Source organism: Copidosoma floridanum, unplaced genomic scaffold (genome assembly GCF_036245765.1).
Source record: "Copidosoma floridanum isolate Cflo_tuat_1 unplaced genomic scaffold, Cflo_Japanese_pri ptg000040l, whole genome shotgun sequence".
In the NCBI taxonomy this organism is placed as follows: Eukaryota; Metazoa; Arthropoda; class Insecta; order Hymenoptera; family Encyrtidae; genus Copidosoma; species Copidosoma floridanum.
The window spans coordinates 2,065,081-2,092,940 of record NW_028321917.1 but is presented as its reverse complement, the minus strand read 5'-3'; the positions used below and the strand labels follow the sequence as shown (position 1 = coordinate 2,092,940).

General features: G+C 33.4%; 1 protein-coding gene across 1 annotated transcript in view; it reads left to right on the top strand.

Annotated features, from left to right (window-relative positions):
* Positions 1-25,829, top strand: part of P5CDh1 (delta-1-Pyrroline-5-carboxylate dehydrogenase 1) — a 140,345-nt gene extending 114,516 nt beyond the window's left edge. Inside the window, exons 6-7 of the mRNA XM_014353790.2 lie at positions 24,099-24,287; positions 24,461-25,829. Coding sequence (XP_014209276.2) covers positions 24,099-24,287; positions 24,461-24,695 — 424 coding nt within the window. The 3' untranslated portion in view covers positions 24,696-25,829. The remainder of the gene's footprint in view (positions 1-24,098; positions 24,288-24,460) is intronic.
* Positions 25,830-27,860: the final 2,031 nt, after the last annotated feature.

The window sequence follows — 27,860 nt, the reverse complement described above, 5'->3', positions numbered from 1 at the left end:
CGACTTAAGCTAAACACTCAATAAACTTGAGTGCCACTAAATGAGAGTGCTTGGCCATCCTGTGGCCTATTGTTTCACTAAGGAAATACCTAGAAGGTGAAAGATTTACTGTTGGTAGTGCTTAAAAATTTATAAAATCATTGGACCCTTAGTATTGCAAAAAACTAGAGGTGGTAAGAAAATCTCCACACAAAGTTTCCAACTAAAAAAACACTTCCATCCTCAGCATACGTTGTTACAATAAATATTCATAAATATTTTTATATTTAGTGTACTAGCATTGAACAATATTGTAATCCTGCTATTTTCCTTTCAACCGCTTTCATAACTTAATGATACAAATTCTGAGAAGAGCGAGTTCAGTAAGTGCACGATGTCTCATGAAGGTGACAAATGAAGCTTTTCTCCATTCGGAAAAGGTATCTAAAAAACTAGCTAGAATTTGATAATAAAGAAAAAGATATGAAAGATAAAAAAACGTTACTTACTCTTATGGCATACGTTGAGCAGGAGACATTGAGTCTTATTAAGTAGCTATAGTGGCACCAGCTAAGACTATCGAAAAAATAGCATCTTTGGCTATACTTATTTACTGTTATTTGCTTTATGCAATTATCTTAATTAGCGTAATAAAAACAGAATTGTCATGCTAACTAATAAAATATTTGTACTTCTCATTAAAAAATTTTTTTACTCACTGTGAAGCCGCAAAAAAAACGATTTTAGTTAAAAAGTAATAATTACTACTGAAAAAATTCATTCAGTTTGTCAAAGATACGTTAATGTAGCAAAAATAGATAAAAGATATTTGTACCGTAGTAGGTTAGAGGCAAAGAACCCAATTGCTGTGCACTAAAACTTTCGACTGTGCTAAATTTTCCATTTCTCAATGTTGGATGAAGCAAATTACAGCAGTTTTACTTAATCTTCATCTGCAGGATCTTGTGCAATTAGAACGATTATCGTTTTTCTATTATGTTACTTTTTTTTTCAAATAATTGTTTTAGTGCTGATATCACTTACTAGTATTACTGCGCACGGTTATAAAATCAGCACCAGTCGCTGCGCCCACACTCAGAGATACTTTCCATTTACGTGCACGTTTGGCCTTCAGCCGCGTGGTGGCGTGTCGACACCAAACTAGCTCAGTGAATACCGAGCGCTCACTCAGCTTTCAGAGGAACAAATTTCGTTCACTCACAAATCCGAGTGAACACACTCGATGGGCCGGACGAGTGTCTAACCGACACTGAGAATATTATACGTATACATACGTATTATATATGTGCATGGATATACATGATGTTTATAATTTTACTTCGAAGGGTGACAGTATTGCTGTCGTTACTTGTACAAGAAATCAAATTTAAGTAATAAGTGTAAGACGGCAGTTTTTCTTATAAAACTTTATTTCATCAAAAATTCGTTCAATAACTTTTAATACTTTTTATTCATCGCACTAGACTTTACAATCGATGCTTCGGGACAACGTACAAACAATCGTTTTTTTTACGATTATACAAGGATATCGATCATGTAATATTTGATAAGAGATAAATTTTTTTTCATTTTTATTTTAACCCGTTATTTATGAAATCTATTGTAAAATATTTGTAATATATAAGTCAACTTTTCCTGCTCGAGTAACAACACTTTCGTAAAGAAATACTGTCCTTCGAAATCAGCAATGTCTATCGCGTGTACGTACATATTATATACGTATGATATTCTCAGTGTCGCTTAGACACTCGTACGGCCCGTCAAGTGCGTTCTCTATTGAAAATAACCACATGGTAAACCACATAGTTTTACCACGTGGTTTACCACGTAGTTTTTGTCTCAAAGTGCCACATGGTTTTTAAAACCAGGTGGTTCTGTAATACCACGTGGTTTTTTCACCAAGAAGCTTAATAGTTTTTACAAATATTACCTTCTTCTTTCTAGTTCTATTGATAAATTTTTTTTTGTCTTGTTATATACTATCATAATAAATACTTTTACAAACAGTTGTCTGAGCGATTTCTGTTTCTCTATTGAAAAAGATCACGTGGTTTCACCACGTGGAAAAACCATGTGGTAAGCCACGTGGTCTTAAATCATAAATCACGTGGTTTTGTTTCAAATTAACACAGAAGTCTGAAAACCACGTGGTTTTACTAAACCTGTGGGGTTTTTTTAAAAACCATGTGGTATTTTTAGACAAAACCACGTGGTTTATGATATAAAGCTACGTGGTTTACCACAAGGTTTTTCTACGGGGTAAGACCACGTGGTTTTTTTCTATTTTTGAGAATATCGGATAAGACAAACAAACATAGCAAATAAGGTAATCTCTATTTTATATTTAGAAGCTGCAATCAGTTCATCAATCACAATAAATATTTTTCTCACTACCTCCCCCGAAAGTTTGAGTTTCGGTGGCTGTAAATAGGGACGAAAGCCGATATTCCTTCCCTATCGATGCGACATTTATGTCGCATAGAGGGGTCAGGAGAAAAGCTCCCTGCTCCTTACTTTTCTTTGCGTGAGAGAGAGGTAGAGAGAGTGAGCAGCAGTGCAAATGTTCATTTGTATTAAGTATTTACCTACGCAGCGTTTAATTATTTTTTTTCAAGCTGTGAGAAAATTTGGAGCACGTGTCGAACTCGAGTGTGATTATAAATTTGTCGTGCAATACATGTTATCTCTTTCGGTAATGTGTAACGTAGTAAATTTCTAACCTAAATCTGAATATAAAAACAATCATAAGATGATTGTTAAAAAATCTCATCAAAATCTAACTCTTGACTTTTGCAGCAACTAATGCCGAGAGTCGAAGAAATAATCATATTAGCGTATAAATGATTGAATACTGTTGATAAGCAAAAATAATATTTATACGATATCATTTAGTACCTCATAAAATTTGAAGGATTTTTAATAAAATGAAATTGTTTTGACCGACTTTCTCGCATTTCGGGCCTGTTAACATCCACTAACCAACAACCCTCGCTTCACTTGGGTCGTAAATGTTATTGCATGATACAGGCTCTTTACTTTTGCCCTAAACATAACCTACCACTACTGAAGCTAATTATTTTCTGATTGTTAATGAACCACAAATTTTCGGCCGAAGCTGCAGGAAAAACAGTATACATTACACGGAACGTCACTTAATAATGCGTTCCGGCGGTTTACCCCTCGGCTTCGCCTCGGGGGGCAACTTCACCGCCAGAGCGGAGAAGTTGTCCCTTGTAATATAATGTACTATGAATGACATGTTGTGTGTAGTTTAAAAATCTAGTTAATACATGTTGAAGAATGATGTTTCTATATTCCAGAGTGTCTTTTTTGGGTTTTTTGTGTCATAACAAATGTAAAAGTACAAAATAATTATACACTTCAGTTTAAGTTATAATTAGTTTAAGTTAATTAAATTTTATATATAATATTTAAAAATAATATATTACAGCGTCTTACATTATTTTAAGGATAATTATATAATAATTCAAATGGTACGAAAATCACGTGAATTGTCATGTAAAAAATCTCGTGATTTAAACTGTGATCAATCACACGATGCATAGCATGATATTTTCGAGCAAAAAGTCACGTGATAAATCACGTGATTTTCTTTAAATTAACGTAAGAAAAATATTATATTGTAATAAGTATTACAATTATCAAAATTATGATAATGATTATCATGACTAAGATAAGTACGATTTTATTTGTAATTACAATTATTACCGTTCAAAACCAGGATTATTAGGATACATGTACGTAATTAAGACTATATTCATCATTAAAATAATTATGTGATAATTATGATTATCCTGATTTTTTAATTATTGTGATGATAATAATATTTATAAAAATAACAAAATAATAATAGTAATAATAATAATAATTATAATAATTTCTACAGTTACGACGGTGGTAACAAAAGTTATGATGATGATGAACATGCTCATTCTTTTTATGATTGAAATGAGTATGATAATGATAATAACGATTATGATAATTATAAAATTATGAAGATACTGATTACTATGATTTTTTTATAGTAATAATAGTTATTCTAATGAATGCGATGAATGCAATTGAACGAATCACAATGATAATGATGATTGTGTTTATGATTGAAATAAATGTAATGTCTATTACAATATTTATTAAGACTGAAATGCACACACATACACGTGTGGGCGTACAATGACTATGATAATGTTTATGATTGCGATGATTGTAATTATAATTATAGAAATTATCAATAGTATTATTGTTCTAATCGCCATGATAATCATCGCCCGATACTAAAAATCCATATCAATCTATATGGTTTTTTTTATTGGGCGTAATTATCGTCATAGTTTACATCATCTTTATCACAACAATTATTATCGTTATTAATAACAAAGTCATTGCATTTATTTTCTTAATTATTATCATAATCATAGCAATAGCCTAAATAATTCATCCTGATCGTAATCACTACCATCTTAATTGTTATTATAGTCATCTTAATTATCATACTCGTTACTGTAATCGTCACGACCATAAACATCACCCAATTTTCATTATTATCATAAAAATCCTCATAAAAACTATAACCACTAGTGTAATCATCTCTATCTTCATCATTATTATAATATTGATGATTGTAATACTTATTACAATATAATATTTTTTATTACGTAAATTTAACGAAAATAACGTGTTTTATCACGTGACTTTTTCATGATGTGTAGCGTGACATTTTGCTCGAAAATATCATGTGATGCATTGTGTGACAGTATAAATCACAGTATAAATCACGTGATTTCTTACGGGACAATTCACGTGATTTTTGTAAGTAGGATATTGTACTTTGAAAAAAAGTTTGCCTCATATGCGAACAACGCTAATGCTTAATTATTAACTATTGGAGATGTGTGTACTAAGACGCTGAAGTCATAAGATGCAATAGTAAAACAATGAAAAATTTTAGTCAAAGATGTTTGAAACATTCTTGTACGAATCGCTTAAAATTTTGACACTTTTCAAAACTTAGTTTAAAAATAATCACGTCGTATCTTGAAGGGAAAGCAAAATAAACAAAAAAATAGGACTAAAGCTACATTATATAATTGATTTTATTATTTTCACAGAGCTTTTAACTGTAAATTATTTATACACTTCTAAACATTTACTTACGTTATGATTGTTACAGACTATTATATATACATCTTTATTTATACTATACATATTATATATACATAGTTTATCTATAATTAACTGAAGCATGCATCTTCATTGTAGACACTGTTGTACGTGCTGCGCTTGGCAACAAACTTTTGTTATTTGATCTGTAATTAGGTCCACCTACGGTCCCTTAAGAATATAATTAAATGAATAAATAATCTAGAAAAGGTATTGTAAACGTGGTGCTTACAGGAGAACAAAAATATTAAGATGCACCAAATGAAACGTATACTATTAATATAAATACTTATACTGCAATACGAATTAAAGGTACGCTGTTGAAAAAGTTATTAAATTTACTAAGAATTTGATTAAATTTTATAAACTCTTACGATATATAGGTATACTTAATCTACAGAATTAATAAAAAGTTTAATGATACAATAATACAAATAATTGACATTTTATAAAGTTTTGCCGAAAAATTTTTAACGGTGCACACGTCAAGAAAAATATAATAATACTTTTTAAAAAATAATCATAATACTATAAATTTCGAGCATAAACAGCAAAGAAATGTACGGAAATCGTGCCAAATAGCTACATTTTGCTTACAATATGTTATATAAGACAATATTATTATAATCTTTGATAAATGATTAGTATTAAATATAATAATCTCCAAAATTATGATCATTTATACAAAACACTTCTTGTTCTTCAAGCTGTAAAAGATAAATATACAGATATGAACAGATTAAGAATGATTGAACAAATTGTAGCAATCAATTACTATTACAATCACTAAATTATATATTATATAAGAGTAGAGATAAGTGATCTGTTGGGAGTGAGGCGGGAAAATGACTATACGAAAGTATTTAACATTTTCCATGATAAAACTCTATATGCAGAGCTCTTTTTGATGCATACGTCCAATAGTTGCATTGGCCCAGTATACACAGCAAGGTTGGGTATAAGAGGAAAAAAGGAAAGGATTTGAACACGTTTCGTCCTAGATCGTTGGCGGGACTCATCAGTGTGGCTGTGCCAACGATCTTAACCATAGACGCTGGTGTCGCAGGATGGAATTTTTGCGTATGATATGCATCCACATGCCAAGGGCGTATGTATGATGGAGCAGAAGGGCTGGACGAACAGTGCAGGATGTTGTGCAACATTATTATATGTTGCGAGTCTAACTCTGATCAAAGACTCAAATATTACTATATTGAATTAGTTAAAGCACCCTCCACTGTCATATGATATAGGAGTAGAGATAAGTGATCTGTTGGGGGTGAGGCGGGAAAATGACGTATACAAAAGTATTTAACATTTTCCATAATAAAACTCTATATGCAGAGCTCCTTTTGATGCATAGGACGAGACGTGTTCAAATCCTTTCCTTTTTTCCTCTTATACCCAACCTTGCTGTGTATACTGGGCTAATGCAACTAGGGGTGAGTGTACCTATCTCCGTGCTCTGCCCTATTACCGTGGATTTTGAAAAACTGATGATTACTTGCTTAAAATAAGAAAAGATTCATATAAAATAATTTTTTAATTTTAATAATCTAAAATGACGTTAATGTAGATGCAATTCAAACAGAAGTATTTGTGTATATTTTGAGTAAATAATTATTTTCCACGGTATTCGGTACAACGCGCTCATTAACTGATTGTGTACGTATTTCCGCAGTAAGAGTACGTAAACATAACCCTATACTTACAGAACGCACGACAGTTGACGCGTAATCAATTAGTAGGTAAGCACGTCGATCAAACGTAACCAAGATGAAGAAAACTAAAAAAGGGAAGAAAGGCAAGAAATCGATCGAAATAAAGAAAAACAAAAAGTGTTACTCTCCAGAGACATTAAAATTAGCTTTGAAAAGTATCTACTCTGGAAAATCTATTGCTGAGTGCTCAAAAATGTATAAGATTCCTACTAAATAAATAAGCAAGTACAAAAAAAAGTAAAATTTTTTTAAAACAATAAATAAGTCATGTAGAAAATGTAGGTGAAATTTTCATTTTTTTTTATACTCCGCAAATACAACTTTCTTCACCCACGGTAATACAGACACGGTGATTGGGACATCCGCGGTAATACGTACACGGTAATAGGTACACAACCACGGTTATACCAGCATACCGTTTTTATTCGTTTTAAAAATATTCTACTGCAGTTTTAGCTTCATAAAATTGTTTTAAATATTCCGTAAGAGATTATGTAAGATTTGAAAAAAAAATATTCCAAAAAATTTTAGTATACCATTTTTTATGGTGCATTTAAGTTGGAATTTTCAGTACGTGCCACGGAGATAGGTACACTTACCCCTATTGGACGTATGCATCAAACGGAGCTCTACATATAGAGTTTTATCATGGAAAATGTTAAATACTTTCGTATATGTCATTTTTCCGCCTCACCCCCAATGGATCACTTATCTCTACTCCTATATCATATGACAGTGGAGGGTGCTTTAACTAATTAAATGTATTAAATTATATTGTTTTTTCTGGCAGTCTAAGTCAGTTATTCTTTTAATAAACTGGCTTTTTCTTCTGCTTTTGGAGATTTTGGTAAAAAGGCATTAGTTTCTTCCAAGTGTTTATTTGTTTTTCATTTTATTAATAACAAAGAAAAGCTCATATAAGTTTGTATATAAGAATTGACATAAGATCTTACCTAAGATCTTATATAAGTTCTTATGAATTATTTTTTCCTGGGCATACGTTAGTTGAAAAGTTTACTCTCTCACTTAAGACATTATTATTATTTATTAGTGTTTATTATTACTGTTAAAATAATAATTATCATGATCTCCAAGGTATAGTTGTTGTAAAGTGTAATTGATAAGACATAATTATGTTTTATGTAATAAATAATACTTTTGATATTTTTTGCCATCCAGAATTTTTTACTGTATACTATTCTTTCTATCCTTTATTATACATACGTATTAAAGTATAAATCATACGTTAATAGTATGTCTCAATAGTCGTGTAGACTCTTATGCCTTAGCATCTATTATAAAATTGCGAGAACAGGATCCATAAAATCAAGTTGTATGACTAAAGAGACCCTCCAGTGGATCATACAATGACGGATATTAAAAAAGTTAAAGAGTTTGTACTCAAACATTTCGTAAACAATCGCTTGATATTTCTATTACGTCGATTAAAAAAACGTATCCTTGCGCAATAATCGGAGTCTATAATAAGAAAGTATACGTAGCTTTCTAGTACGTCAGTAAGTTATTTAGTCAATTAATGTACAGAAAAACTATAAAGGTCATTATCTAGACTAATAGCATTCCTCGATGCCTCTTGAGTGGAATCTTAAGTTAAAGATTCTATAGAAAAAAAACACGTGGTTATATCTCGTAGAAAAACCATGTGGTAAACCACGTAGTTTTATATCATAAACCACATGGTTTTGTCTAAAAATACCACACGGTTTTTAAAAAACCCCATAGGTTTAGTAAAACCACGTGGTTACAGAACCCTGCGTTAATTTGAAACAAAACCACGTGATTTATGATTTAAGACCACGTGGCTTACCACATGGTTTTTCCACGTGGTGAAACCACATGATTTTTTTCAATAGAGTTCACTCGGATTTGTGAGTGACTGAAGTTTGTTCCTCTGAAAGCTGAGTGAGCGCTCAGTATTCACTCAGCTAGTTGGGTGTCGACATGCCACCACGCAGCTGAACGCCAAACGTACACTGTGCACGTAAATGAAAAGTATCTCTGAGTGCACAATTACTGCACGGGTATCTCCCATAAGGTTTTCATGCTAAAGCCCCAGTTACAATTGCAGCGCACTATTTACTACGCATGACGACAAAGTTTGGTAGGTTCGATTCATTAAAAGTCACTTAGTTAAACAATTATAAATGTCACGATGTAACATATGATTCTTGATCAAACGTTATTAATGTCCGTACGTGTTACAATATCCAAGCATCCAAATTTTCCAGTCTGTTTTTCTTATTTTCTATTACCGTCAAGTACTCAGTAGTTGGTGCCTGCGCAGTAGTTGGGTCATCTACCCCAGAATATAATTTTGTGACTAAGTATCACAATTCTTTTTCATGCAAATAGCGCTATTTCAAACTCATGCACAAAACAAAATAATTTTATTAAATTTGTACCACATCTGTAGATCATGCTTAAAGTCATTAACATCAGGGCCATCTAAGGAGACTCGTACTTTTGGAGTGGTAAGCCAATACCAAATAAATAGAAGGCACGTTTGTTCGTTTACTTCACTAAAAAACCAATACTGAAGAAATATACAAAAACATGAATTGTTTATAAACCGCATATTTCTGAAGCATTGGTTCTGCTGGACAGCAAACAACGAAAGTTGGATAATTAAACGTGCCACAACGTACCTTTTTTTTTGCCATTAAAAAACTAGGTATGGTAAGGTGGGTTACAGAACTATGTGCTTATGTAATGGTCCAATCAACCAACTAAAATTAATTTACGAGACATAACAAATTCAAGCCAAAGTATAACTAATTACACAATCCGTATAAAAACTACCTTTTAACAGAACTAAAAAAATTAGACTGTGCCTCTGTAGACCTGTAAAAAAATTAAATGTGCTGAAATAAATACAATTCGCAGCTCTTTTTTGTATTAAATAAAATAAACATTTCTGTACTTCTAAGAATATTAAAAAATAAGTCTTTACTGCATCATTTTGTTAAATTCTTAAAATATCAGTTACTCAATCTTATCAAAATTTTTTTTCGTTTCATATAAATTCTATCGAATCTTAGTAATATATAAAGCAAAGTCGCTAAAACCGTTGTAATCGCTAACCGCGAAAACTACTGAACCGATTTTGCTGAAATTTTGCACAGTGATTCATGATACTTCCTAGATGGTTTTAGTATAGTTTTTATCTTAAAAAATTTAATAACAATAGCAATAAATGAGCTTAAAGTTTTGCAAAAAAATGCCAGCTTTTCACTTTAGTTCAGTAAAATCCGCTAGGTGGCGTCGACATAAAATCGAAGCTACCTGCAACATAATTAAACAAGTGTGGTTATAATAGGCCGGAGCGTATCGATAGTGGTATAGTCGAGCTTCGGCAGCTCAACAAGCTGTTCAGAGAACGCTGGTGATACTCTTGCAGCTGGATATCCCGGTTACGGACGACACTCTTCTCTAAGGGGGCAGGGACCTAAGTGTCCCTTCACCCTGAATCTCGACGAGTGCGATCAAAGAAAAATAAATTACTTCCAACCGATACCGTCTCTGCCAGAATTACCAGGAGACATATCTAGCCAGAGCACAATCTGCACCAACTCTTCAGAGTTGTGTGGCAGTCCCACCTTCCCACCTGGTGTAGTTAGAGAATTTGTGGCTACAAATTTAAGCAGGGGAAAACAGCTCTGAGGGGCACGGGAAGCCACAACGGCTACCTTTTTGGTCGTCGCGTTCCCCAACGCGCTTACCCACATGTTTCCGTTTAAAGATGAGCAATTGAGCAGTTGGTTATCCGGGGAACGACCCAAGACGAGATATTCTTTGGTCAGCGGCGTACCTCCCTCCATCACAGTCTCCGTAAATCGAGACTCCCAGGGTAAGAATCAAGCAACCCATAGCCAGCTCTTCATCATCAGGAATAATAATAAAGAATAGCCTGGAAGTTTCACCACTGGCGCTTTTTAGGGCCATTATAAGTATTTACGTTCCCTACTTAACCATCAATTTTATCGGTTCTTTTTAGGGGCCACCTAAGTCTAAACTACCTTGCCAACAAATACATTTTTATTACCATTTCCGGAAGCGATTCGTCGACTAAAAGACTATATTAACTAAAGACGGGCACTATTAAACCAAGTCAGCTATTCACTGGCGGACGTCACCTGCAGAGTTGTTCTTCGCAAGTCTGGAAAACCCGGTGACCGACGACTCTATATTACCCTCTCGACTCTAAGCATTCAACCGGGAATCACTGATCCTCTCCAATGTCTGCGTTGGGCAAACCTATAACAGCTATAAAGGAAAAAAAACTTGAGCCAACAAGACAGCCTCCACTGGACAAGTATCACTAACCAATCTCCCCATCTAAGATCAGTAAAACAACTGAATCTGCAAATAAAAAAGGTGCTTTAGACACCAACGTCTTCGACGTTATACCAGGAGACGTTGGGAAAGAGCACTTAAACTAGCCCCAAAGCTTCGGACTTTGTAATTTTTCTCCTAATCTGTCTGGGTCTTCAACAGTAAGCCAGAGAAGATCACCCTGAGGTATCCAGGCAGTCACAATTACTGTTAACTGCAGTCAAGAAAGAGTTAACTTAAGAAGCTCACCTGTTTTTTTTAGGGCCATCAACCGTCGAACTACCTTGCCAACAAATGAATTAAAATTAACAAAGTTGACTGAAAATAGCCTTTAGGGGTCATAAAAGTCGTAAGCATACCAATAGTTGCAAAAGGGTGTATTGGAAAGAAAACCTCAAATGTATCTAATGAATAAAATTTGAGGCGTCAAGAAACTGACGCAGAAAATTTATCGAGATTGAAACAGCAGCGTCAAAATCGTCAACTAAAGAGTCCATTACGTGAGAGATCAGCTTTTCATTGTACCCTCACAGCAATCTCTGAAATCTTTAAACATCCTACTTCAGATTCTTTAATGAGTAGAAAATGTATTTGTGTTTTTGTGGCAATAAAAATGTTGGGTTTAAGGTTCAGGACTTTGTTGCTCTGGTAATAAAATTGTGAGATATGAGAAAAAACAATTTTTTTTCAATAAAAATTTTTTGGGGGTTTAAAATCTTAACAGCTTTAAAAAATAGCCCTTTTCGTGAATTACACAGAAGAAACTAAATCAACAACTTCTTATAGCCATCGATTATTTTATGGCATAAATTTTCAGTATAATTATTTTTTTGAATCTTTACACCTTATTATTTGACCAAATAAACTATATGGATTCCGAAAAAATATGTTTTTAATAAGAAGATTTTTGTTCTGAGATGTATCAGGAATATGTGTAAAATTTTCTAACTAAAAATGTTTCACATTACATGGCAACACACTACGGTGTTTTATTTAGTAAGTCTCGGGCGAAGCCGAGACGGGGGGCTGCTAGTTCTTATATAATTTTATCAACTAAAATAAATATTTAATATGGTATTTCATCGGGGTTATTTCAATGTAATTATATTTTGTACGACTACAAATAATAACAGCAGAAAAATTGTCAATAAAGTATTAAAAATATTTTAAACAAAATATTTGGTCCACGAAAATGCTGATCTAGCATTTTCTTTTATTTATTTCGGCTTGAGTAACTACTGTGAATATAATCGTAAATGAATTGGTTACTTGGTTGTGTTCAATTTATGTCGTTGGTTCGTTTACCATTTGTTTATTGTTTGGTTGCTCTTGAAGCAAGTGTATACAGTGTATCTTCTAATATTTTATGGTTATTTTAGAGGGGCTGTCGACAAATCCCCTTCACACCCCCATCATCCCTTTACAGCCCTCTCAACCCCCATGTTTGGCAGAGTACAGTCCTCTGCCGCCCTATCGACTGCGTCTATGTGACGTCGCCAACTGATTTCTTACCTTGAGAAATATGTGGAAAACCACGACATAAATTTATGAGTGAACTGTATTTAAACACTAAGAAAAGCACTAATTTTTGCATACGTTTTAAGCAAGAATTACTAAATTGACTTGACTTGGGATTTGTACGACGAAGGAAAAGGTGGTATCAGGTGAACTAAAAAAGACGCTGCTTATCAGCCACAACGAAGATATATTTGTGACTGAAAGGAGGAAACTCCGAAGTGAAAACCTCCTGGAAGAATGAAAAACCGATACAAGTGAGAATGTAAAATTTGCAACTTAAGGTATAAACAACTTCCTGGTGTGAACAAGACTCTTTCTCTCTGTATGTGTATGTGTGTGTTTGAGAAGGATGTGTAAAGTGCACATCCGCACTGTTTTCCTCGCTCTCGCTCTCGATCACGGGAACACGGTTCCACTGACGCGGATTTTCGCCATATTCACTCGTAGCACTCCGATATAAAAAGACTGGACACCAATGATAACGAATCTAAGATATAAACGCGTGATACCCGTATGCAAACTATGCAAAGACTTACTTCGCACAATAAAACAAGAAAGAACTGATAAAATAAGTAAGTACTCGAGATCACAGTGAAAACTTTACACCACTCTATTCGCTGTGTGCAGCATTCTAAAACAGGGCCACCTGCATGGCAAGAAGGAGGCGCTGCTGGATAACACGGTTACATAGCCTGTTATGGGCTGCAAACTTTGTTAATTGTTTTTTGTTTCTTGGAATTTTAATACATTTTTAATATATAAGTATAGATTTTCAGTGTTAAGAATTTTTATTAAACGCAAAACAATTATTTGTTACATTATTATTTTTTTTTCTTTTTAACTGTAAAATAATAGTTGTTATCTGTTTAAAACCAATTCTTGACACTAAAAAGCGACACTTTAGGTATGAATAATGCATTAAAACTAAAAAAAACAGTTAATAAAGTTTGCAGCCCATAACAGGCTATGTAACCGTGTTATCCAGCATCGCCTCCTTCTTGCCGTGCAGGTATCACTGTTTCAGATTACTGCACATAGCGAATATCAACTGCAGTGTTGGGTAAGGAGGGTTTAATTTTGCATTTTTATCACTAGGACCTATATATAGCTACATATCCTAGTAAGAAAAATGCAAAAGCTGCATAGGAGGGGGAGGAGGCCAGTGGTTTTCCCCAAATGTGACTGGCAAATTTGTGGGAAATTCAAATTGGCAATGTGGTGCAAGACGCAAATACCCAAATAACTTAAGACAATTACATGCACAATAACTTAATAAACTAACCCAAGCCATTTAACCCAATAACCCGATAGGCCAATGAGCAGCCTCATGAGTTTAAATAAATAATAAAATTTATTAATTAACAAAGCAAGTGCCAATCACCACAGGACCCAAGGCACTTACTGCTTGCTTTAATTATTTGTGATTAATAAAACAATACCACAAGCGCCTATCCCCACACAACCAGAGAAGCTAGCTTGTTGCTTTAATTATTTATGATTAATAAAATAATACCGCAAGCACCTATCCCGACACAACAAGGGGCACTTACTGGTCGCTTACTTAAATTACTATAAATAAAATAATACCGCAAGCACCTATCTCCACACAACAAGGGGCACTTACTGGTCGCTTTAATTATTTATGATTAATATAATAATACCGCAAGCACCTATCCCGACACAATAAGGGGCACTTACTGGTCGCTTTAATTATTTATGATTAAAAAAATAATACCGCAAGCGCAAAATCCCCACACAACTGGGGTGGCTGACTGGTCACTTACTAAAATTACTATTAATAAAATAATAATGCAAGCGCCTATCCCCACACAACCAAGAAAGCTAACTGGTAGCTTTAATTATTTATCATTATTAAAATAATACCGCAAGCACCTTTCCCGACACAACAAGGGGCACTTACTAGTCGCTTACTTAAATTACTACACATGAAATAATACCGCAAGCACCTATCCCCACACAACAAAGGGCACTTACTGGTCGCTTTAATTATTTATGATTAATAAAATAATGCCACAAGCACCTTTCCCCACACAACAAGGGGCACTTACTGGTCGCTTTAATTATTTACGATTTAAAAAATAATACCGCAAGCGCAAAATCCCCACACAACCGGGGTGGCTGACTGGTCACTTACAAAAATTACTATAAATAGAATAATAATGCAAGCGCCTATCCCCACACAACCAAGGAAGCTTACTGGTTGCTTTAATTATTTATGATAAAGAAAATAATACCGCAAGCGCAAAATCCCCACACAACCGGGGTGGCTGACTGGTCACTTACTAAAATTACTATAAATAAAATAATAATGCAAGCGCCTATCCCCACACAACTGGGGTGGCTGACTGGTCACTTACTAAAATTACTATAAATAAAATAATAATGCAAGCGCTTATCCCCACACAACCAAGGAAGCTTACCGGTTGCTTTTATTATGTATGATTGAAAAAATAATACTGCAAGCGCAAAATCCCCTCACAACCGGGGTGGCTAAGTCGTCACTTACTAAAATGACTATAAATAAAATAATAATGCAAGTGCCTATCCCCACATAACCAAGGAAGCTTACTGGTTGCTTTTATTATTTATGATGAATAAAATAATACCGCAAGCGCCTACCCCCACACAACTAGGGGAGCTTAATGGTTGCTTTTATTATTTATGATTAATAAAATAATACCGCAAGCGCCTACCCCCACACAACCAAGGTAGCTTACTGGTTGCTTTAATTATTTATGATTAATAGAATAATACCACAAGCGCCTACCCCCACACAACAAGGGGCACTTACTGGTCGCTTACTTAAATTACTATAAATAAAATAATAATGCAAGTGACTAACCCCACACAACGAGGGGTGGTTACTAATCACTATAAATATTTAAAATCAATTGAATAATGCAAGCCTCTCGGGTCATGTGGGGATTAGCGTTCACATTATTCTATTTATTGCAAATAATCAAAGCAACCAGTAGGCGCCCCGGGTCATGTGGGAATAGGCGCTTGCATTATTATTTTATTTATAGTAATTTTAGTAAGTGACCGGTCAGCCACCCCGGTTGTATGGGGATATGCGCTTACGGTATTATTTTATTTATCATAAATAATTAAAGCAACCAGTAAGTGCCCCTTGTTGTGTAAGGATAGGCGCTTGCATTATTATTTTATTTATAGTAATTTTAGTAAGCGACAATAAGCCACCCCAGTTGTGTGGGGATGGGTGCTTGTGGCATTATTTTATTAATCATAAATAATTAAAGCAAACAGTAAGCAACCCCTGGTTGTGTGGTGATAGGTGCATGCGGTATTATTTTATTTATAGTAATTTAAGTAAGCGACCAGTAAGTGCCTCTTGTTGTGTGCGGATGGGCGCTTGTATTATTATTTTATTAATATTAATTTAAGTAAGTGACCAGTGAGTGCTGCTTGTTGTATGGGGATAGGTGCTTGCGGCATTATTTTATTAATCATAAATAATTAAAGCAACCAGTAAGCTTCTCTGTTTGTGTGGGGATAGGCGCTTGCGGTATTGTTTTATTAATCATCAATAATTAAAGCAACCAGTAAGTGCCTCGGGTCCTGTGGGGATTGGCGCTTACTTTGTTAATTAATAAATTTTATTATTCATTTAAACTTATGAGGCTGCTTATTGGCCCATTGTGTTATTGGATTAAATGGCTTTGGATTAGTTTATTAAGTTATTGTGCATGTAATTGTGTCGAGTTACCTGGGTATTTGCGTCTTGCACCACATTGCCAATTTGAATTTCCCACAAGTTTGCCAGTTACATTTGGGGAGAACCAGTGGTTTCCTCCCCCCTCCTATTTAGCTTTTGCATTTTTCTCAATAGGTTTTGTAGCTATATATAGGTCCTAGTGATAAAAATGTCGAATCATATCCTCCTTACCCAACACTGATCAACTGTAGCCTCGGAAAGATCGTCCCTCTGCCGTCTCTTCTTAACTTTTCGCATCTCTACCAGTGGCGTGGGCGCCAAATCCTCTCCCCTCAATTTACCTTGCATCTCTTGAATGACGTCTAATAATTAGCGTGACGATACAGCACAAAAGTGTAAAACAATACTGACTACATAGGAACAAAAACGAACATGAAAACGAATCTTTTACTGGGTGCTCGACGTGCTGCGAGACTCTCTTCTTTACCAATTGCGTAGCGGCCCGTACGTTTTAATCGTCTTCAATTGAACACCTCACAGTAAAAGGAAAAATTCTATATATTTCTCAATGAATTTAACCTAATAAAATATATGTGACCCCCCTCACCCCCCGCAACCAACCCACGGCCCCCTCACTTGAATTTTGTGGCCCCTCACAACCTCTTACTACCCTCCACAGAAACATTGAATATTTTGAGAAAATGTTATTATTATCCTGTTTTAATAAAAATATGTTAAAGAAGGATATATATGGGGTAATATGTTCACCCCACAGCTGTCTTCCACATCTTTTCACAAAAATTTACAATGTATTGTAGAGGTACTTTAACAAAGAGCCGTTACGAAATACTTACCTCCACAGCCCCTCCACATCCTCTTACTTGGCTTATAATTTTTTGAGAGATTACTTTATCATAGGGACAAAAGGGGCTTATCACCTACTCTCTGTATAAAGAAATTGGAACTTTTCATGTATACCTATTACTTTTATATTTGGACATGGCACCTTACATGTACTGTACACTACATTGACTCTAGTAATTTTATAGGACGATATACTCATACATTTTTTTGCTATTTAAGGACAAGCTTACTTACATACAACAATAACAGAACCTAATGAAATTTTAGAATAGTAATATTTAGACTATTGTGAACTTATCCATATTCTTGAAGCATGTGTTATAATATCCAATATTGAGGAATAACACGATGTAAAATCGTGTTAAACATGGGAGCGTATGGGAATGTCGCCCTAGCTAACTAAGCTCAGATGGCACAACAAGTACTCAGACTTCAGCCAATAACAGTAGAGGGCGTGGTTCTTAAAGTAATTTCTGATGCGTTTACGTTATCAAAAAATTGTTTCCTTGCAAAATGCTATTTTATATCCATCAAAGATGTATTTTTCGATCAATGTTGTTTTATCTATTCTAAATAAAGGAGTTGTTTATTTGTTAGTAATGTCTTCTCAAGACATTGCTAAAATGACTGTTGTGCAACTAAAAGTTAAACTGCAAAGTAGACTTACTAGTGTGAAAGGAAAAAAAGCATATTTAGTAGAAAGGCAAACATTAAAAAGGAGTAGAAAAGTTATTTTCATGCATTGCAGTCGTGGAACTTTTTATTTTTGGATTAAAGTCCTGTAGATTGAACAACAATTTTTTTGTAACAAATAAAAATGACAATGATGCTAATTCCCCGCCAAATTTTGAAATTCCCAGTCATAATCTGTTTAAAGATATATATTTAAATACCACCTTGCCCAATGTAACAAAATAACACACATTTTTTTGCACAGAGTAGGTAAATACTTCAAATTTAAAGAAAAGATTTTTTATAAATGTATATAATAGGTACATGTTAAATAATAATCATGTATCTAGATTCAATAAAGAAACCAGCAAGGGAGAATCTATGTATAAAAATTGGTTTTTATCATTTGCAAGACATTGCAAAGTCGATGGCAATCACTTCATACTGGGGCAATGTCACGCTGAACTATACAAGGCAGTCACATATTACACAGTACTACAATCATCTGATAATGCTGAGATCGATGGGTCTCAAAGTGAGTGTGTGGCTGGTTATGAGGATAGTGCACATTGTAAGCATGAAATTGTCATGCTGCATACATGAGTGCATTTACAGGAGAAAGGGATTTGCTCTACTCAAACTTCTTGTACTCAAAAGCTCCAAATTTTCCACCGTCCTAGTAAGCCCTTCTATGGAACACCCTTAAAAGGTGCTTTATTAACGACTGAAAAAATGTAGTCATCAGTTGCATATGATCCACATCCATTACAATACAAAAACACAAACAAAGTGAACACAGGCGTTCACAATTTATTTTAGCCTTACAAAAAGAATGTTGCTATCGAACAACTTCTGTAACAAGCTTATTCCTACGGTGTAGATTAAGATCATACATATATTCCTTCAAAAATCGAGTACGATCCTTTCTGCAAGATCTGAAGCTAATAGACGTCACAGAAGCAGAAGTCTTAGACATGGAGAAGAGTATGATGGGTCAATCAGAAAATTCACAACGATTTTTACACAGGAAATATAGATTAACAGCAAGTAACTTCTTTTTAATTTACAAAGTCAATGATGGAGATGACCACCAAAAACTTGCTGTTAAATTGTTGAATCCTCAGGCTTTCAGAAACTCTGCCACTTGTGGTATCTGATATGAAAAAATAGTTGTAGACCTTTTTCTGAAATAATGCAATGGTACATTAAAGGGAAAAAAATGTGATGTATTTATGAAAAAAAGTTATTCATCCCTTGCAGCATCTCCAGACAGACTGGTTAGGTCATCACTATACTAGAAGTTAAATGTTTCTACAGTAGCAAAAACTTATGCATTAATCTCATCATGGCTCCTTATTTATTTATTATTAATAAGAAAGAGCTGGCATTGAAGCCAGGACACAAATAAATGTAGGGGCAAGCGGGGCACTACTGGCTCCCTAAGCTAATTAAATTATTGTACCGAAATTTTTTAAATTTAATGATCAAAAAAATTTAATAATAAAGACAAATACCTAAAAAATTTAATTCAAGCCCTCCATGATTATATTAAAATTAAATGTGCATGTCATTAATAAAAATAGAAACCGTTTGAGAACGGGGCATGGGCCGTCATAGAGAGGTATAGTCTGTCATGGGGTGGGGCACGTTTGGCCTGAGGTTTACCTGTAAAATGATTTCATGCATCTTCTATTTATATGAATTAGAAATTAATTTAGATGATTATTGAAATTTATTTTACAAATGGGAATGAAGTTAAAAATATGGAATAAGGAAAAGAATACACAGTATAGAATGTACTTTCAAAATTTTATTTTGAATCACATTTTTAGTATTCATTATTTGGACAATTAAAGAAATATTATAATGAGAAATATTATAAGTAATAGTATTAATACGTAATGCGTTTTAATGTCGAACAATTTTTATACATTCAGTATTCTATATTTATTAGAAACATTTAAGGAACGATTTTATTAATGTGTGACTATTTTTACAAAAATATTCTATCAAAAATAATCAGTCTCATTTTTTATGTGTATTATAAAAATAATTTTTTTTTTTTTAACAAATACTTGTTATTTTACTTTTTTTAAATTTACAGAAACAATTTTAAGATCTCTTGTTAACAGTTATAAAATTGATTGATCATATTATAAATATTGAAATTGACCTGGCTGAAACAAATCATTGTGAATCTGTAAATTATTTGTACTCAAGGAGTCACTTTCATTACCTGAATCAGGAAAAAATATAGGAATATTGTCTATAATTAAAAATTCATCAGAACTTTATAAAGGCTCACAAGAACTCAACGCAACAGAATCAATAACTTACTCATAATTAGAAGTCTGTGTACGTTTTGCTAGAGGCTCATTGTGTATAGGTATCTTTCGCTTCATTGTTTTAGCTTTACAGACATTTGTACTAGATTTTTTAATTACACTATAACTCAAAATTTTAGGCTTTACTTTATTCTTGCCCACAGGCTCTTTTTTAATCTTCTTTAGTTTAATAGCAATTAAATTTTTTGTATAATCATCGGAAGTTATCACAGCAGCCTTGCCCTTACTTACATTTTTCTTGGCTACACCTGCTTGAATTGCACTTGGTTTCAAGTTATCACTAAAATTAAAAGTCAAACTGGAACTCCTCAGATGATTAGTAGTATTTGCATTCACAGGCACTTGTAAAGACTGTGAATCAATAATTTAATGAATACGATAAAGCTTACGTGTCTGATTTGAAGGATGAGAAACAGTGAACTGATTGGAAGACTCTTCATCGATACTTTGACTAGGAAAATTAGTTGACATCGTTTTTTTTGCAAACTGACCATGAGTAGATGGACTTTCTGATTGACTAGGTATAAACGAGGTCTTGGACGTAGAATAAGGTTGATAATTTTCAAGCAATGGAAAATAATAACTCTGTACATGAAAAATTAGAAAACAGTATTAAAAATAAAATTAAGATTAGAAAATAATTGTTTTTCAATTTACAAAACTCAATGATTCAACCATAAAATTAATGAGAGGCATAACTTTTTCAAAATAAGAGATGAGAATTTTTATTCTTGGTTCTGCTTGATCAATATCATTGTTACTCCTCGAACTAGTATTGTGCTGGTCATTGGAAGGCTGTTGATTGCCAACTTCCAGATGGAATACATTCTGATCCATATCTGAGTTGACAATTTGTTTAATGGTGTTAGAGCAGTCCATAACTTTGGAAAATGTATTGCAAACTAAATTTTTTTCAAGTTGTAGTTTTTTACTTCAAGAAGTCTCAAGTATAAACGCAAAATTTTTAACTAAAAATATTTTATATTACGTGTCAACACACTAAGGTGTTTCATTCAGTGAGTCTTGGGCAAAGCCGAGAAGGGGAGGCTGCTAGATATTTAAAAAAATTTTTCAATTAAAACTTCTGATACTACTCAAAAAGGCCTTTCTCCCGTGGTACTGGTAAAGTTGGCTGAAATTTTTATACGTTACAGATCATGACTCTTTGATTATAAGTATCAAAAAATGCAAGCCATGAAAAAAATTATTAACGAAATTTCTTACGAATCAATTGGTACGAACAATTTCATTTTATTATAAATGTCATTTGCAATTTTTTTCTATAGGGTGGAAGTACAGCTCATATGTAAGGAAAAGTTCAGCCTTTTGTTGCGTTTCCCGAGGCGTTTCCAAACATGTGTTTACCGTTTTTCTTATTAATTTTGATAACTGATTTACAAAACATTTAAATAATGTCAATGAGTAGTTTTGACAGCATTACTTTTCAAAAATTTATGCGTGTGAGAAAGATACTGTAAAAACGAATAGTCTATTATTATTTAATTGCAATGCTAGACGATAAACAATATAACGTATTCGTATTAAATATGGATTTTTTCAGTTGTTGTAGATAAAAAAGCGAGAGAGCGGAGTTTATACTTCTGCAAGAGCAATATTAATGAACGAAATTGCTTCTACATACCCGAGTGGAAATTGTTTTTGAGCTACATTGCAACTGTTTGCGTCTCACTAAGACAAACTGTGATAGACTGAGCCAAACTGAGGACAAGTCGAACATCTGGCACAGTTTGGCTCACTATGGCATAGTCTATTGCAGAACAGTGCAGTTTGACTCAGTGTGGCTTAGATCACAGTATTAAATAGTAAAACTCAAACTTTAACTTTATTATTTTAATTTTTATACACGCAGCCTATAGTACAACTCAGTTTGGTACAGCAAAGATCAGTTTGACTTATATAGGCTCAGTCTGTATTAGTAACGCTCAGATTGGCTTCATTAGACTCAGTCTGGATTAATTTGGTTTAGATTAGCTCAATCAATTTCATTGTGCAGTTTACCTCAGTTGCAAAAGATGGAACCCGGATTTCTAGAAGTCTTCTACATAATTTAAACGGATTTCAAGGGCAATTTACACTGATTTCTCACTCAATCTAACGCTGTCCACATTGATGTTCTATAAAATGTCCGTAAACGATGCAATCTCTGTGGATTGTCTAGTTAATCCAGTTAAGGTTTTGAAGTGATTATAACCGTTTATTAACTTTTAGAAAAAAAGTAAAATTAGCGCGTTATGACTATTTATTACTTTTATTAATTTTTATTTAATATAAATAAATACAAGACTTTGATGATTGATATTAAATAATTATATCTCTAATACAAATAGTTGATAAAGCACTGTAACCATATAAAATCATACAACAAGTTAAATACAGGTTGCAAGTTTATCAACAATTATTGCCATACCTAGTAGAAAACTCTGGCCTTGTGTGTGATCCTGTTGAAAATTTCTTAAGCAAAAATAAAAATTTTTTTAATTTTTCAGTGCAGTCGAAAACTGTAGATTAATTGGTAAAAAAAAAAAAGTTTCTTACTAATTCAGAATACGAGATTGCTAAAGATATTATTGATATTAATAACATTTAAAGTTGTTACAAGTACACTAAAATAATGTATGATAATTTACGTTACACGACTTAATCGTATTTAAGAAATAAAAAACGTAATGATTTCATAATAGTAACTACGGATGGAAAATATGGACTTATTAAAAGTATTTACAAATGTAAAATATCCAATGTAAGCAGAATGATAATTTTTTCATCAATACAAATATAAGTCATGTATATAATTATACTGTCAAAGCCATGTCGATGGATTCTGTTAAGTGTGTTGATAATCAATAAAAACTATTTTTTACAATTTTAAATTGTTCTGACTTTTATAACGTATTACTGCTTATATTTCTTGAACACTGAAATACAACAAGATAATAAGAACACTCTAAAAATATGTATTATGTACTAAATAATTAAACCTAGGCATACAGAGATAAACTGAGCACAAATCTGCCAAAATAAGCAAAACTGAGCCAATCGAGCCAAACTAATTCTAACTGATTGTAATTGGTTTTTTACGATACTTGTTGGGGCTATATGTTCGAAATGACTCTGTAGTGTAGCGCAGTCCTACTCGGTTTGACACGATAAGGATTGATTTGGCTCAGTTAGGTACAGTTGGGCACAGATTGGCTCAGTTTGATTTATTTTCACTCGTGTAGAGCAATAATTTCAGATATAGTGCTTTCCTTCCTATCATTTGATTCGTATACTATTTAATCAAAGTGTTGTGTTTTAACAACATTATTTGTTGCCATAGCTTTAACCATATCAGTATTTATTTCTGAATGCTTGTATAATAACCTTTTATGATTTTGACAAATGATTTATAACTAACTCATCGACACAGGACGTAAATAATAGTAGGTTAGTTATCGGGAAACAAAAGATGTAGCATTATTATTACTTTTTTAAATCTCACATCCAAATGGGTTTATCAAATTTACTAAAACTGCAGTTTATTAATTAACATTTTCTTTAAATATTTTCAGTTAATTTTTTTGGAATAAACATTAGGTGGATGATAAAAGAGTATTTTATAGTTATAAAGAGCTTAGTTTAGTTATCTATTCTTTTGAAAGAAATGTTCAGTTTTCATTTGCAAGAATGTAATGCCTTTGCAAATCATGTGATTTCTTATTAAGTACCTTATTTTACTTCTTACAGGCGTGGGTACTTTGTTGAGCCTACAATAGTGCAGACAAAAAATCCAAAGGATAAAATTATGACTGAAGAAATTTTTGGTCCAGTACTCACTCTATATGTTTATAAAGATTCAAACTTGGACGAAACAATGAAATTAGTTGATTCGTCAACCCCTTACGCCTTAACTGGAGCAATATTTTCACAAGACGAGTGAGTTTCTTATAAAGGTTGCAATACATAAGCTTAAAGAATGACTCATTTAAATTTTACTTAACTTTTTTTTTGGCGTCAAAATTGCATTATGATGTTAGTTTACTTTGTTTTCTCACTTAAGTCTAATGTTATTGATATTGAAAAAATACTTACAATTGTTGTCCCTACAGTAAATGGGCCTCACGTGCACTTGAAGAATTTCGATATGCAGCTGGCAATTTCTACATAAATGATAAATCAACTGGCTCAGTTGTTGGTCAGCAACCATTTGGTGGAAGCCGATTGTCCGGAACAAATGATAAAGCTGGTGGACCTCACTATGCTTTGAGATGGGCATCTCCTCAATCTATCAAGGAAACTTTTGTACATATAAGAGAACACGATTATGAGTACATGCGTTCGTAATTACTTGTTTGCATGCTAGAGAGTTACTTTATTATGTTCAAAAAGTTAATAAGTATACAAAAGCGATATTCTTGTAGTTTAAAATGCATCCAAACGAAATAAGGGAGATTTTTTCAACTACGGCTGCAACTGAAACCTTAGCTTAAAGTATAATTTTCCTCTTTATTTTGGAATTCTATCGATTTAGTTTCCAAGTATTAAACTTTTTGTTGAAGTGCAAATCACTGATTACTTCGGTTCTTGTGTGAAGCAACTTTAAAACAAAATATTTTATCGTCATAATTTTAAAAGTTTTTAAACTGCAGAGCATTGTAAAAGATTTAATAAAACAAACCTTTTGCCAAATAAGGATACATAATAACTCATGCTTATTAGGTAGGTACAGAAATAAGAATGGTCATCGGTGATAGTATAACACAAGACAAATTATTTCTTACTATAGTTGTAATTTATTCTAATTGTTTTATAGTAATTTCACAATAAACGACATAATACAATATTGTTATCAAAATAAACGCCCGCTGGCGAGCTCTGTTACAATGTAGCATTTGTTAAGTTGTGTATAAAGAAATAAGACTACGTTATATTTAAGAAAAACAAAAATTAAATCAGTTAATTCTCATCTTCATACATCTGTACTACCACTTTTAAGATAGATATGGTCATAATGTATTTAAATTATAGCGATGTAATTAAACCAATTCTGAGTTAGAGAACTTGTTAAATTATTATAATATTATAAACGGTTATTTTTATTTTTTATAATTAGTCTTACTGCAACAGTGCTCTAAATATTAGTTTTATGAGAGTAAGGCTTTTGATATTTTTAAAAACATGACATAATTCAAAGTTTTGTATTTTTGGATTAGAATTCCAGTAAAAAGTATATAAAGATTTTCTACAGTTATGTGATATATTATGTGATCATAAGACTACCAAATTTCCTTAAAAATTTTTAAATCATGACTGTGTATACTCAAAACTAAAAAAATATTGAATGAGCTTATGTTAACATTACAATTTGGTCATTCAGCACCACAATATACTTTTATAGAATAGATGAATAGTACTTCATAGTCATGTATGATGATATAACTCTTTAACTCATAATAAAAGTGTTGAAAAATCATCAAAGCGTTAATGCTTAGTTCAATGTTGATACTTAGCAATAATTTCATTGAAAAATATGTAATGGTTTTATACAAATAAATAATTTATTGTGTAACAGGAACAAATAAACACTTTTAAAAAATAGTAATCATAATTACAGTGTAACGCCATCAGACAAAATATTAATTTCCAAATTAGCCATAAAAGTATTGCAGTCATAAGTGTATTTGTTGATTCACCCTAACCAACATTATTTAGTCCATGTTTTTTTTTTTTTTTTTTTAAGCTTCTGAGATAAAAATAACAGAGTTACATGCTGATGAATAATTAATAAAATAGAACGCACTATAACGATAGTTTTCATACCTAGTGGTGCATGTCTCCAGGGCTAGCGCCATGCATGAGATACCTGTAAAGTACGGCCCAAGCGACTCCTTGTGCTTACCCTTGCTAGATATACACCAGGTGTGAACCCTATTCTGGCAGCCGAGGGCACATCTAACCCTCAGAAATAACCGAGATAGAAAAATTTATTTTTTGCAATAGTGTGCGGAAAATAGGCGTTTTCCGCACTGATATTAGTGTGGAAAATCGGTTTTCCCACATAGTGTGCGGAAAAGGTGAGTGGCAAAGGTTTTTGTCGCACACCTTTTCCGCATACTGTGCGACAACTCGTGCTATGCACTCGTGTGCTCAACTGGCACTCGTTCCCGCCAACTTCAGCCACTCGTGCGAGTCAATCACGACTCGTGCGTGAAATCGTCTTTTCCGCACTTGTTACGTAAATAACTATCTAAGGGTCGAGTAAGCCCTCAGTAGGAAATATAAAGCTCGCACCTGATGCACATCTAACCAGACCAAGCACAAAGAGTCCCTTAAGGCCTGCTTCATAGGTCCATCGAGCCTGGTGCTCGCCCTAGTGACATGTGCCACTAGATACAAAAAACTACCATCTCGTCAAACAATAAAAATATTTTACTCATACACTGCAGTCAATTTTCTCATGAATTTCAAATTAATTATTTTCTAAATCTAGACCCTTGATTATTATTACAATTTTTTGATGCCATTTTCATAAAAAAAATTATTATTGGAGATGCAATCAATTAAATCTTGTTTCATGAACTCCAAAACGCTTTCTATTGGTCAAGACCATCGTGTTGTCACGAACACATTAATAGTTTTCCCTGAAGGTAGTTGTTTTCTGAATTAAAAGTATATAAAAATGTACGAAATTTTCAGCAAAGCTAATATAAGCGTCGAGAAATGTGTAAAAAATTTGAGACCGATTTACCACATTATTATTGAAATATTCTCGTCAAAAAATCACTCTTATAACATTGGAGCAATGATACAAACACTGCATAGCCCCATTGTTTAAAAAAGTGTAATTTACCCGATATCTATAAATAATTAAAAAACTACTTAAAACTACCTTAGACAGTAAAGAAACACATATATGTTTTGGAGAATTTTTTACCACACTACTGCGTCGTAAACAAGCGCAATCGGGGTGTGTGTGTGTATGTGAGTCAGGAGGCATATTGACGTGCGCTAGTGTGAAGGGAAGGAGAAGAAAGCGAAGGGGAAGGGTGAGCAAGGTGGTAGAGTCAGGTTCAAGCGGGAAGGCAGTTAGTTTGTATGTAGAAGGCGTGGTCAATTGGTCAGCGATGCGTCGTTTTGTTTTTGGTGGGACAAGAAAAGGGCAGCACGCAACAAGACCAGAGACACGACCTGGCGGTGGTGCTGTTTATTTTTGGGAGTGCCGTACACCGATCTACGCGATCATTTCGACGTTGAAGTCGCAGTCAGGGTCAACGGTTGAATGGTGGTAAGGATTCCTTTACGGTGAGAGGTTGTGCTGCGTTTTGTACAACTATGTTGTAAGGCACGAGTTGACGTAAGTTTGTACCCGGTTTTTTTGTGTATTGTTTTATGTAGCCTGAGAGTAGCTGTCTTCAGCACAGTCTCTCAGCGTCGAGTGATAGTGGTACACGATCGCACAGATTTGAATCGTAGAAACACCACCGAGTGGTTTGTTCAACGTAGCTAGCG